Raw genomic sequence first — 13,877 nt, 5'->3', positions numbered from 1 at the left:
GTGCGTGCGTGTGTGTGTGTGTGTACCTCTCTGCGTGGCGGGTCAAGTGATGAGAAGCTCAGGTGGGGCTGATAGGTCATCAGGTCGGGTCTTTCCACCTGCAGGATGGCTTTATCTCTGGGCAGTGCTGCAAGGTCTTTGTAGCCAACCATTTGGTCATTCAGACGAGCCTAAACACACACACACACACACACACACACACACACGCGCACACACACACACACACACACCTACACACACACACACCTAAACACACACACACACACACACACCCACACACACACACACACACACACATAGAGTATTTCACTGCTAGTAAGAGGAATGTGTTGCAGACAGAAGATAGAGGAATTTCAGCAACAACAACAATTTGTATGCGAGTGGCTTTGAATAACATTAGGTCTGCAGTGTACAGTCTCTGAGATAGCTCAGGTAGGCTATGAAGCATTTCTTATCACGAAACCCAGAACTAAGCCTGATGTTGCATTACTAAGATCCTGCACACAAAGGAAACCTGACAGAGATGTCAACTTTTCTAAATGAAAGAAGCAACATGTCTGTGTTGTATTTACCATGATGCCAGTGGCAGGAGACCCCGGAGCACTCGGGCCCCTAGATGATGGAAGGTTAACAGGAGTTACACGTCCCTCCACCTGCAAGAACAGTCAGAAACATTCTGATGTCCCAAACATTTTTTTTTCCTTTTAACTGTTACTGATGATACAGGAAAATGAATTACCTTTTGCATGGCTGTAGAGAGACTGCCCTTCTGCTCAGTTTAAACCAGCTGGGGGAGGATAGAAGGACAGACGGTGAGTCAGTGACATCTTCCCTTTTACCCAACATGTTACCAGAGTCTGGCATTTTAGCATGAATGAGTTCTGGACTGACTCATCTAGATCCTGATTCTGAGTGAGAAGCATATTAACGATATTTTCTTTTTCTTATCACGAAACAGCTGAACATCAGCTGTGGGATTTTAAAAAGCTCTCTGCTGTTATCCAACAGTAAAACAGCCTGGCTTTTAACCAAAAACAGAAAGCAACATAGAGACACAGTTACTTAAAACCATTCGTGCTAGAAGAATGCGTTCACATGTAAGACACCATGTGTTCATGACAAAGACTGATTGAAAGGTTGGCTGACTAGTTGTAGCAGAGAATATCCATGTTTGATTCCTTTCCTTATAATTTGTCAGGGGGGAAGAAAAAAATAGTGGAAGAAGGGTTAACATTCTATACCAGCTGAACATCACAGTGGACAACTTCAGGGACTACCAAACATGTTTCAACCAGGAAAGACGTCAACTCTATCCTGGTCATTACTGTCCTGCAATTCTCATCTCACTTCAGTGGTCAGCCTGGGTTTTCTCCCATTGACCTGGGTTCCTCCAGAAGAATTTCAACTGGGCCAATCAGTGAACAGAGGAAGTTGTGAACAATGACATTGATTTTCTGCGTTGTTTTATAATTGCAGTTTGCCTGTAGTTTTAGCAATGGCAGTGGAGATAGTGAACAAAGCTGTTCAGTCCATGTTGCTCACACTTCCAAATAATGAATTCACGTTAACAGTCTCGTTCAGATCAGCTATTCTCTCTTTGCAGTGAAGGATGGCTGTTTACAACGCAGGCAATTTCCATCCAGAGGTGGATGGTACAGCTTCAGCTTAAGATATAAGCTATAACTGTACCAATGAACCAGTTTTCATTACTCCTTCAGGTTTTAATCAGGCATCAGAATATTGGTTTTGAATCAGAATTAGTCACACGAAGTGAGCGTGTTAATTGCAAGTATTGCCAGTACATTCAACTAGATTCAGAGTTTTTGCTAATGGCTGGTTCACATAGCAAGATTTTGAAATTTTCAGTCGATTTTGGTGGCATCAAGAATAAAAATTCTTGATGTGTGAAGTTAGAAGAGTCAGTGAGTTGAATTCATGAATTCCATTTATTAATACCAAAATACAGATGGTCCATTTCACGTGCTACCTTTAAGAGCTAACAAGACAAAAATGGCACCCAAGAACAGTTTGTGATCTGCTTTGTTAGCCTCTTTCTAAGCTACGCCCCAAAGAGGGCGTTACCTAGTGAGTCATCACTTACCCCTAGCTCTCATTTGCATTTCCTAACATGTAATTTCCTTTACGTTTAGCTTAGCAACTAGCTAACAGATAGAAGAAAAACACAGAATTATTTATTCTCAACCATGATCAGATCAATAATTCATAAATCATTTTCTAGAATCTTTTTACATGAATCATAAGTTTATTTCACAGTGGGGGAGTCGGCATTTGATTCCAGGTTCTTCCTGCCACGTGTTGATGTGCCATTGGGTAAGACACATAATGTTGGCAAAACCTAACAGGATTAAATATGACGTGTGTGTGTTTAGTTTCTTATAAGTAAAACACTGAAGTGATGTTCTGATTGTTAAAAAGAATTTAAAATTTCAACAATATTTTCTATAATCTTGCCACAAACCCATCCATTAGTCATTGCTAAATGCCTTGCTAAGCAGCATTAGTGGATGCTGTGCTCCATCTGAGCAGTGTTACAGAACCAGGACTCCAGTTTCAAACCTTCATATTCACATGGACAGTCTGTCCCTGAGGTGAACAAGGACATAACGGGGCAAGGAGGCTGAGACGCCATTGAGTCAGTTTCAGGGCTGACTGTTATCCGAGCTTCCTCTAGGGACAGCTCAGAGCGGGTGGGGGGGGGAGGGGGGGGGCGCTGTGTTCACAGTAACTACACCTTGTATCTTAAGAACATGAGGGCCAGTCTGCTAATGCTTCGCCGAGGGGTTAAAGCTTCCAGACTTCCTGTGAAGCAGCTTTTTTCATTTGCCTCTCTCCTCCCCTCCTGTTTATCAGCTCCTCCAGCCAGGCCAACGCCCAGGCGCTCCTCAACTGTTACTGCTGTGGTTACACTCCTCCCTCCAGAGGGACGACGGAACACAGCCAGCAGCATCCAGCAGCTCATGTCTGCAGCCCAAAGTTGCTGAGGTATCAGCCAGAGAGGAGCTCCCTGCTGGCCTCACTTGACCCCGACCTGAGCAGACAGGGAAGCATCGTTCACCAGACACTCTGTCCAAAATACCACAACACTTCATGGTGAACAAGCACCTCCATAAACAAACACTAAACCAGGAGAAGAAGAGCTGGAGGAGGAAAGAAACAAAAGGTGTGTTTGATGCTAAGGAGGTTATTTGACTATTGGAGTAGGAATCCATCTGAAACTGCTGGATTAAAGCTAAACTCTCAATGTTAGCTCAGGTTAGCATAAAAATGAAAAATAATTAGCTTGTGTGCAGGGCTGGAACAATTAACTGCATTAAATATGAATGAATACATTTTTTAAATAATCATTAATTAATTTAGCAATCAATTAATCATTAACTGGCAGATGCAAACTCAAAACACTCATTTGCTGAAAAAAATAACATCAGAGGAGTAATTAAGCCAAAACTGTACTAAAACATCTACATTTTGCAATTGAGTTAAAAAAAAAACCTTAGTGTTTTTTTTTTTTTAACTCAATTGTTAAAAATAAAAACAGACAGCAGCCTGCGCGGACATCCCGCGCAGGCTGCTGTCCCTGCGCGGGATGTCCTGAGTCTTCTGAACTCATTAATTGGGAATTTTAACTTCACCTGGTTCAAATTCTGAAGAAAAAGAAACACCTTTTCCTGTCCAGTTAGTAATCAGTTAATTAAAAAAAATCACCAGATCAGCCCCACATGTTAACTTCAGAAGAAATGCCAGAGTGTTTCACATGGTGATATTTTAGCTGTAGATGCATCCTTTGCTACCAATGATCAAGTGTTCACTAAAGGAATGCTGTTGATGCATTTTAGGCAATAAAATGTTGATTTTGTTGTTGAAAAAGGTATTTGTTTATTTGCATATTTTAATGTATTTCTATTAAAGGGATAAGTTGTTGAATGAAAAATCTGTGGTATATGCCATTTTTTAGTCCAATAAATCAATTAATTGTCAGAACAATTGATAGAATAGTGGATTATTATAATATTTGTAGGTTGCAGGCAGCCCTAACTGTGTGTCAGAACATCACACCTGTAAGCATCAGTAACACACACATCCAGCAGCTGTTTTGCATCTTTCTCCTCAGTTTGTTTTTTGTGGGTAACTTTTTGTTTCTGTCATTTCTTTGTTGTCACTACTTAATCCATGTGGTGAATTGTTTCCATAGCACTTTTTCTGTATCTTTTTGGTCATTTCAAATATTTTTTTAATATTATAAATTTCTTTGATCTGTGTATGTGACTGCACTTGTAGTAGCACTGGGCCTTTGCAGAAAGGAGGTTCTGGGTTTGAATCCCAGCCTGGGGTCTTTCAGCATGGTGTTCACATGTTCTCCCTGTGCATGTTCCTGGGTACTCTGGTTTACTCCCACAGGAAACGGTCAAAAACATCCATGTATTACTTAGAATCTTTAAACTTCTCTTAAGTGTGAGGTGCAGAGTTGCATTGGCATGTGATGGACTGGCAACCTGTCCAGAGTGAACCACGCCCTTCGCTCCATGATAGGCCCATCAGGTTTTGCTTATTGCCGTTTTTATTTTTTAGTTTTTTATGTGTTGTCACTTCTTGTGTACCATCTTTACGCCTCCTTGTGTTTGGTGGCTATGTTCTGTGCAGGCTTCTCTGTCTTTGGGCCTCTTTAAACATTGCAGAGCAGAAGATTTTAGTTTAAACAAACTATAATCAATAGGAACATTGATCCCCTGTTGTTTCCCCTTTGTATATCAAGGTTTAAAACAACCAAAAGTGAAGCAACAAAGATATGTTTGTGTCAATAAATGCACAGTAACTTGTAGCTGGTAACTGTAAAGTGGGCAAAACTACTGAGTAATAATGTGTGTGTATGTGTGTGTGTGTGTGTGTGCCTGACAGTGATCTAAGCAGCTGCAGTCTGAGTGTCTGTACGGCTGATAGTCTTATCACTGAGAGCTTTTAGCTGCCAGAAAGCCAGTGATGGAGCTCGGCTCAGGGTGTGTGTGCACCATAATGGGACACACACTTACAAGAGACCGGCTGAATGTACAAAGTCAGGCAGGAAGGATGTTTCCCACAACATTACATCTATGAATACTGACCAAGCTTAGTAAAATCCTCTAATCCACCAAAAACAGTCACTTCATCTGTACATGTTTCATTTGTTTTCACAGCATAAAAAACTGAGACCAATTTATGTTGTTACTTTTAATTTGATTAAAACAAGATTGTCTGTTTCAACTCTGCACTAAAATATGTCTAGGACAGATTTTTTTTCTCTATGGTTCAAATAATCTTTCAATTCTGCTTCACAAATATCCACAGTCACAATGTTTAAACACATTTTTTAGATAATGTGTTCATCTAAAAACAATCTAGATTGTGCTTAGATTTTAGAAGATTTTAGAAGAAGTTAAACAGATGAAATTTGAGACAATTAAATGCATATGATCTATCTTTGATACATAAAAAATGAAATGAACTAGATGTGTTTTCAGGAACTCTTTTGGTATCTTGTGAGAAAGATTTGCAGCTTTTATGTTTCATTTCACTCAATTTTCAGATCTTTTGATCTTAGTTTTCAAAGTTTTGAGTGAAAACAAATCAAGGTTAAAATTTTATAGTTATGAACAATTTCTTTATTTTGTTCTTTTAGGTCTCCTGAACTTTTCACATTTAAACAATAAATATTAAAAAGCAGATTTATGTGGAAATGGGATCGCTAACCATTTCTTTGAATCCGTAATCTTATCATTCCTCCCTCTGAAATCTGAATTCAGCATGAATGAGTTACACAAACCTCCCAGTTTAACCCATCAGGAAGGATCCCGCTCCTCGCTGCTGCAGCCTCAGGTCTGCGGGTTTGGTGATGGCAGCAGCAGGGTGAACATCTTCTGGAGATGTTCGAACCAGACAAAAGCCCATGTGACGGCCTTCCCCTCACAATTAGATGCGATGTACTGCTAAAGTGGCGTTTCGACACATTTAATTCATTTTGTTCGGTCCACCTGATCCCCGAGCAGAACCCCCGCCACGAGGCCCGGAACCTTCACCTGCACGCGCAAACAAGCCCCATTTGGTTTGTTTTCCAGCGATAAACGACGGCGAATAAGAGGAGAGGAGGATGCTGCGGGTCATGTGCGGGATGCGGGAATGCGGGGAGGCGGGTGACGAGAGAGGAGGAAGGACTGATGAAAGAACAGACGGAGAAGAGGCTGAAGACGGTCCTACCTGGAAACAGCGGCCCGGAGCTCAGACCGAAAACATCCAGCAGAGAAGCCGAGCCGCTCGGAGCGATGAAGGAGGAGGAAGAGGAGGAGAGGAAGAGGAGAGGAGGCTGTTTTCCTGTTGCTCTGTCGTGGGCCGGTCCACTATGTGCTGACGGGGGGAAGAGAACAAGCAGCAATGCCCCCCTGTGGGCACGCGCTCCGTCCTCCTGCAGCTCGAGCACGCTCACTAGTCACAGCTCAAGCCCATTTACGTCACCAGGCTGCTGTCCCTGCGCGGGATGTCCTGAGACGCGACGAGCCCATCGTACAGCAGTGAGGCGACAAACAGTGGGACTCTATGGAAAGCCACTTTTGCTTTAAGTCTGGCTAAAAAGGTCACATAAAAATCTCATGACACCATATGACGCCTGATGTAACGTTCAACGACCAGAATGAATGCCAAAATGTTCACTATTCAGAAGATAGTCTCAAACGGCATTTTGAAGGGATTTTACAGCGTGACTTTTATCTAGACATTTAATAAAAGTGGCACTTTTGACTTTCTATAGTACCTAGCTTGAAGGTCTCCTTTATTAGGATATATGGCTCTCTGCCCAGGATGGCATAGCTTCAGGGGAGTGATTGGCAAGAATTATGCAAACGACTACTTCTGTCAAGTCAAAGTTAGGTTTAATTGAACCCAGATGCATTAAGTTGATGTAGAAGTATTTAAGAAAAGCAAAAATTAGTAAGTGAGAATAAGTTGTTGGGGAACTTGATTACTAAACAAGGAGCGGATGGCTGATTAGAAACAAGCTGCAATTTCCATATGAATAAATAAAGTATTTTTTAATTGAATTTGAGATGTGAAGGGAGCGCATTAGGAGAGTTGAGGAGAGAGAGAGAAAAAAAATGGCATAGGGGGCGAGGGAGAGAGCCAGTAAACGGAATAGAAGAAGAAAACCTGTGACGTCACGAAGTGTCATAGTTTAACACAAAGACTTAAAACGTTCAGATGTCTCACTCTGTGGCTGAAAAGGCTCAAGTGAACAATGTAACATGTCTCACTCCAGTAACTGAATTTTTAAATAGACTTTTAACAGGACTATTTATGGCAGCTTGATGAAGACTGTTATAACACATAAATATTATACTGTCGTAATTTAAAGACAGTGTTTTACAACTCCGGTTTTAGCCCGACACATGGAGTAATACATCTAGCCATATAGACTATCTTAGTTTGGAATAAGATGGCGTCGCATGAGGGACTAGCAGCTCTGGTAGGACTTTAATCAGAACCTGTTGTGTTTTCATGTACTGTGTGTGATGTGTCTGTCTGTGAGCTGATCCTGGTTAGAGGACGCGGAGTCCCTGTGTGGAAAAAACACAGTAGGGTGCGAGTTTAAGCGAAGAACCGCGAGAATTAGCGAAAACACGTGTGGAGACTGACAAGCAGACAAACAGTGGTCTGTGAGGAACTGCATGTCCAGATTCAGAGGACGTTTCCCCTGAAGCTAGGAGCTTCCTGATCACAGGTCCAACGTCTCAGTGTTCTGGTCTTCATAATGGCTTCATAGTGGTTCTCGGATGGTTTTTCCACTGGTTTCATTGTGGTGTTTTAGGTCAAATTGGGAGGGAGCCCACTTCTTCAGATGAGCAGCAGTCCCACCCATGGCTCCCACCAGTATTCCCCTCTTCTTCTCTGGAAAAATATTTTTCCAGCTGTCCCAAGCAGTCCAAATTGGGAATACTCGGATACACTTGTAATCTCAGCATTACAAGTTGCATTCCCATCTCTGTTTTTGTTTTTATTTCTTTGATTTACTTTTATTGGAGTCTTGCAGTGACATTTCGTTCAATATGTATATGCAGTTGAATGACAACAAAGCCCCGTGTTCTATACATTCCACCGCATATGCTGTCAGACTGCTGGCAGTGTTAGACAAGCTGTGCACTGGTGGCAATACAATTAATTTAAAGTTCTTGATGGTCCAGGAAACACACACACACAGAATCACAACTACTGAAACACACTCTGATTCCACTATGGCTGCTGCATCCATCTAAACAGGAGTGTGTGTATGAGTGTGTGTGTTTGTTTCCAGGGGGTGGACGGAGCTTCGGCGGCTGCACACGCTCTGTCTCTGCCGGCGGAAGCTTACGGAAATGACGTGAGTGTCTTCCGTCAGATCCAGACTGGATGTGTGTGTGAAACACTGATCCACCTTTCTGCTCTTTCAGCCCCGGCTTGAAGTCATGTGGGCGATGAAGGCCTACAACCACGCAGAGGTCTACTTCAACGTAATGATCCGACTGCCCCGCTAAGAACCCATCATACTGCGGCGTTCCCTTCCAGATTCCGACATTTTCTCCTTCTCTTTCAGCTCATCTCATCCGTCGATCCCAAGTTCCTGAAGCTGACAAAGGTGGACGAACAGATCTACTCGAGTTTCAGAGAAACCTTCAAAGACCTGGATGTGAAGCGGCTGAAAGAGGAGGACCTGAAGTCAGACGAGGCCAAGCAGGTCAGTTTGGTTCTGCTGCAGCGGAATGTTCCAGAGGATTCCAGGGTTCTCAGTCCGTTTCTCAGTCATATCAAAGACATTCTATAAAAAAATAAATAAACATGAGACTCCAGGGATCATAACATCTGCAGTGAAACAAGAAATATTAATCTAAAGTGAATAATAACTGTTGATGAGATTTGCATGATTGATTTTTCTTGTTCATCCAACCGATGAATATGAACGTCGTCCCACTGCTGCTGCGCCCAGACCTGGCGCCCCTTCTGCAACCAGTTTGAGGGAATCGTGGAGGACTTCAACTACGGCACCCTGCTGCGTCTGGACTGTGAGAAGGACTACAGCGAGGACAACACCATATTTGGTGAGTTGGAGTGTCTCAGTGGACCAAACGGCGTCTCTCAGGGCAGAAAGTGAATATCGTGTTTTTGGTGATTTCAGCCACCAGAGTCCAGTTCTTTGCTGTGGAGATCGCCCGAAACAGAGAAGGCCACAACGACACAGTGTTCACATCCAAACGGGCAAAAAGCTAACCTCCAGTTCAACCAGCAAACACCAGTACGGACCCGTCTCACCTGCTCGCCCTCATCAGATGAACTGCAGGCGCTGAGCAGACATTGCATGTTGTCAGTCGGCTCAGCGCCGTTTACCATCCAGCTTTTTTATATTCCCTCTTAAGATTTATCCAGCGCTCAGTTCAGATGGAACTGTGTGTAAAAATATAAAGTTCTTGGTAATTGGAATAAATAAGAAGCAGTTTACCGCAGTGTGTCCGGTCTGTTGTTTTTAGTTCCAGAAGGAAAGACGGAAGAAATCAGAAGAATGAACCGACTAATATGCTGAGGAAAGATTTTCACGTTAGCTGATGGTGCTAACGGTTAGCGTCTGGCAGGAGATTCTGCAGCATCCGTTGTACAACAACCAAATAGTGACCTCCCACAATCTTCATCTCCATAAAGCTTTTCAGCAGATGGAGCATGAATTGCTCCAAAACCTCCTGATAGCTGCTGCATTGACCTGCYCTTGATAAAACACAGTGGACCAACACCAGCAGCTGACATGGCTCCCCAGACCATCACTGACTGTGGGTACTTGACACTGGACTTCTGGCCTTTTGGCATTTCCTTCTCCCCAGTCTTCCTCCAGATTCTGGCACCTTGATTTCGGAATCACATGCAAAATTTGCTTTCATCCGAAAAAAGTATTTTGGATCACTGAGCAACAGTCCAGTGCTGCTTCTCTGTAGCCCAGGTCAGGCGCTTCTGCCGCTGTTTCTGGTTCAACAGTGGCTTGACATTTGACCTGGGGAATGCTGCAATTTCCTGCAGACGCCTGTGCACGGTGGCTCTGGATGTTTCTACTCCAGACTCAGTCCACTGCTTCCCCCAAGGTCTGGAATCAGTCCTTCTCCACAATCTTCCTCAGGGTCCGGTCACCTCTTCTCGTTGTGCAGCGTTTTCTGCCACACTTTTTCCTTCCCACTGAGGTGCCTTGATGCAGCACTCTGTGAACAGTCTATTCATTCAGAAATGTCTTTCTGTGTCTTACCCTCTTGCTTGAGGGGTCAATGATGACCTTCTGGACAGCAGAAGGTCGTCATTCACCCATGATTGCGGTTTTGAGTAATGAACCAGGCTGGGAGTTTTTAAAAGCCTCAGGAATCTTTTGCAGGTGTTTAGAKTTACTTTGTTGATTCAGATGATGAGGTTAACGGCTCGTTCAGAGAACCTTTTCATGATATGCTAATTTTTTGAGACAGGGAYTTTGGGTTTTCATGAGCTGTATGCCAAAATAATCAGTATTAAAACAATAAAAGACCTGAAATATTTCAGTTGGTGTGCAATGAGTCTAAAATATGTGAAAGTTTAATTTTTTATCATTACATTATGGAAAATAATTAACTTTATCACAATATGCTAATTTTTTGAGAAGGACCTGTATATCTATAGGCCCACTTATAGATTTTCAGCATTTTTTCTGTATACTCTGGTACTCAAACATTTTGTTGCCAAATTTACTGTTGTGTCTTTGTGCAATGACAAATTAAGTCTAAAAACACAATCTTACCAAGTATTTTTGTCTAGTTTCTAATTTTCTTAGTTCACTTGAAATATGATAAAACTAAATTTTAAGAAACATAGGAAATTGTTTAAGTAAATTGCTTAACATTGATGAGAAAGTGATAGTGCCACATAAGTAGAACTAGTAATTGTTTTTAACAAACTGACCGTTTTATCTACAAAATAACTAACACTTGATCATTTAATAATTTTTACACTTGTTTCAACATTTTAATTTGCAAATTGACCGGGTTGAAATGGAAGAAGTGCTGATGAGAATCAGATGGAATTGTAGGAAGGTCCTGGCTGATTAGACAGACTTGGCTTAAGTCCTTTTACACTGAATATGATAAGGTAACTAAATTTGATCAGTTGCTCTAACTGTGATCCAGCTAGGTAGTTTTTTTTTATTTTTTGCTAAACAACCAAGGTGCTGGTGGTGTTTTTCAAAGTGGGGGCTGTGGTTCCCTGGGGGTCCTCAGAAAGTATAAAAATGTACTTTTTTTTTAATCTAATAATTTTTTTTATTGTTTTAATCCTAAGATGTATGGTTTTTCAGCCATAATTAGCTGCTAGTCAAATAGCATAGCTTGCAAATTTCTGACAAGAAAAAGACAGAAGGACTCGACTGCTGATTCCTTCTGTAGGAAATTTCAGTTTCCTACGCACTCCTAGGAAACTGAAATTGGAAAGCAAAAGGCAGCGTCTGTGTCAAAAGAATGTGAGACTGAATCAATATCAATTTTGTAGCATTGTGGGTTCTTGCAAAGTGATTCCCTAACAGGAGCTAAAGGTGTTGCCAGGGTTTCCTCCAGTGTATTATAAGCCTGACAGGCCACCAGACTTCACTTGTGCCCCCACCAGGCTAAGCATTGCTTATTTAAGTTTTTTTTCTCTTTTGTTTGCATTTTTAAATGCAAACACCAACTTTGTAGTTGGTGTTCAGGTGTTAATCTTCCAATCTTTCAATAACACATGATTATCAAGTGATATTTTCTAATTTCCTGTCAAATTGAAACATTTTTTAACTCAAAAACATGACGGCCGCTGGATGAATGACTGCCCGGTGGTTAGGACACGCACCCAACCACCAGGCTTAGCAAGTTTTCTGGGGGAAACCTTGATATTGGAGAAAGAAAAACTTCGGACTTCTGAGCCAGCTGAGGATCAGCGTGAAGATCCAGAGGAACAAACCCACATTCAGCAGTGTTGTAAAAATCAATGAGGTTTATTTGCAGTCACAATGCTTACACTATATGTAGCAGACATCCAAACAACTCAAACAGCTATTCACTCTATGGACCCAACACATTCAAATCAGGGACACAAACCAAACTTAGGAACATCCGTGAGTGCTGACATGGTTAGAGATGAGCTAGTTGTCACAAACAGTTAGCAGCAACATCGTACAGAGTAACACACGTTGCTAAGAGACGCCTTTACACTGTCCCGACTTCTACTGAGGTTCTTCAGGCTGAGCTGGTCTCCATGTCCCCACGCTGGCTTCCCCTTCTGATTATTCAGAGTCTGTCTTCTCACACACACCTTGGCCATTTGAGCTCTACCGCAAGTTCACCAAGTGACAACACACACACCAGGCAACAGAGAGCCACTCCACTCCCCACACACACACACACACACACACACACACACACACACACACACACACGCGCACACACACACACACACACACACACCAAAAGGACTTCACTACAGGACCCAAACGGGGGTCCGAGGAATCCAGAGTGTAAACAAAATGGTGGATACTGCACCGAGCTTGCCAGAGGGGGAAACGGAGCTGCGACCATGTTGCTTACACGTCATCAAGCAGCAGGCGTGTGTGTGACGCCTGCAGGACCGTCAGGCTTTAAAGGAAAAATCTGCTGGGGGGGATTTGTTTTTCTGTTTGGGTTTTTTTTTCTGATCAGCTGCGACATTCAGACTCCTGACTTTACGGCGTTCAGGAAGGACAGCAGAAACACTGCAGAGCAACTTAGTGCTGGTTGGTGGTAGAAGACCGAGGGAAGAAACACTGAGCAGATGTTTCACTGCAGCTGGAAAGCAAAGCAGCAGTGAGGAATGATGCACAAATGTTTCTTTAACTCCTTCAGAAAAAACTCCATAATATTTAAAAATACAGCAGAGGAATAGTCCGCCTCTAATCTTATGTGTGTTAATGCTCACTCTGAATTCTTTAGGTTTTATTGGTTGTTTTTGTTTTAGATTACAGATAACTTCCATATTTGGTCTCTGTTAAAGGAATACCTCTTAAAGACTGCTTTTCTTCTTCTGATCAAAACGGATGAAAAGCTAGCATGACTGAAACCCTTGGAGAAAACAGAAGTGTCCGAGTGGGATCACATCAGAACCACTTAACGTTTGATTTACTCTTACTGATGAAGCGATTCGGTGAAACCCAATCAGAACACTGGCTGCGTATTAATATTTGTTTGTGGGGAAAGCCAGAAGTCAGTTAGTGTCACGTTCCAAAACTAAGAAGAACCGAGGAGCAGCAAACCCACGCGGGAGATTTCTCTGCTTCCTCCTGCTGGCTGACGTTTAGGAGCCATGTTGAAAGGTTGGACTGAATAAAAACAGCAGAATTTCCTTTAAGAGCTGCCTCCCTGCTGCTGCACAACTATTTACATCACTTCAAGCAGAGACTGAGAAAAATGTACAGCATGGTGCTCTGACTCCCTTTCTGTTAGTGTGTGTACCTCTGCCCCCCCTTTGACCCCCACGCAGACGGACAGTTTGCACTAACTCACTACACTGTAAAAAGCTCAATCACACGTGGGTTCAATCCTCAACTGATCATCTGGTTTAAATTCGATCATTATAAACATTGTTCAAAATGTTACGAAAAAAAAAATTTACACTTGGTTTGTTTTTTTTTCTGTGTGTTTTCTATACAAGGCAGGCAGAAGCGGGTTACTACGGTTACCGGTGTTCGTCCTCTGCAGTCCCGTTTCCTCCGTTTCTCAGCCACAGCACTCTTGCCTTCCTCTGTCAGTGATTTAGAGTGCGAAGACGTGCCAAGACATGCAACCCCCCACCCCCCACTACCAGAC

The 13,877-nt window shown here is 42.5% G+C and overlaps 2 protein-coding genes across 5 annotated transcripts in view; one reads left to right on the top strand and one right to left on the bottom strand.

The window, feature by feature from the left end:
- Window positions 1–6,528, bottom strand: part of dmtn (dematin actin binding protein) — an 18,731-nt gene extending 12,203 nt beyond the window's left edge. The window contains exons 1-5 of one of the 4 annotated variants that reach the window (XM_017307865.1): window positions 6,247–6,527; window positions 5,816–6,068; window positions 740–787; window positions 573–653; window positions 27–170 (exon numbers count right to left, since the gene is read on the bottom strand). In XM_017307865.1, coding sequence (XP_017163354.1) covers window positions 27–170; window positions 573–653; window positions 740–748 — 234 coding nt within the window. In that variant the 5' untranslated portion in view covers window positions 749–787; window positions 5,816–6,068; window positions 6,247–6,527. Of the gene's footprint in view, window positions 1–26; window positions 171–572; window positions 654–739; window positions 788–5,815; window positions 6,069–6,246 lie in introns of all 4 variants that reach the window. The other 3 variants (XM_008423135.2, XM_008423136.2, XM_008423133.2) reach the window with 3 other exon arrangements.
- Window positions 6,529–7,421: 893 nt separating this feature from the next.
- On the top strand, window positions 7,422–9,507 carry pbdc1 (polysaccharide biosynthesis domain containing 1). Its single transcript, XM_008423132.2, has 6 exons — window positions 7,422–7,504; window positions 8,330–8,395; window positions 8,466–8,525; window positions 8,609–8,749; window positions 8,999–9,110; window positions 9,188–9,507. Exons 1-6 carry the CDS (start codon window positions 7,475–7,477, stop codon window positions 9,277–9,279), a joined length of 501 nt encoding a protein of 166 aa, XP_008421354.1. The 5' UTR covers window positions 7,422–7,474; the 3' UTR covers window positions 9,280–9,507.
- The last annotated feature ends 4,370 nt before the right edge of the window (window positions 9,508–13,877 follow it).

Source organism: Poecilia reticulata, linkage group LG12 (assembly GCF_000633615.1).
Source record: "Poecilia reticulata strain Guanapo linkage group LG12, Guppy_female_1.0+MT, whole genome shotgun sequence".
Lineage (NCBI taxonomy): Eukaryota > Metazoa > Chordata > Actinopteri > Cyprinodontiformes > Poeciliidae > Poecilia > Poecilia reticulata.
Note: the sequence above shows the minus strand (reverse complement) of the source record. Positions and strands in the feature narration are given on the sequence as shown.

What these genes read in the sequence shown, in the direction of transcription:
- pbdc1 (XM_008423132.2), top strand. Translation starts at nt 7,475, where the DNA reads ATGGCGTCGCATGAGGGACTAGCAGCTCTG. An exon ending in AGTCAGACGAGGCCAAGCAG is followed by an intron (nt 8,750 to 8,998) that starts GTCAGTTTGGTT and finishes TGCTGCGCCCAG; the next exon opens with ACCTGGCGCCCCTTCTGCAA. An exon ending in CGAGGACAACACCATATTTG is followed by an intron (nt 9,111 to 9,187) that starts GTGAGTTGGAGT and finishes TGGTGATTTCAG; the next exon opens with CCACCAGAGTCCAGTTCTTT.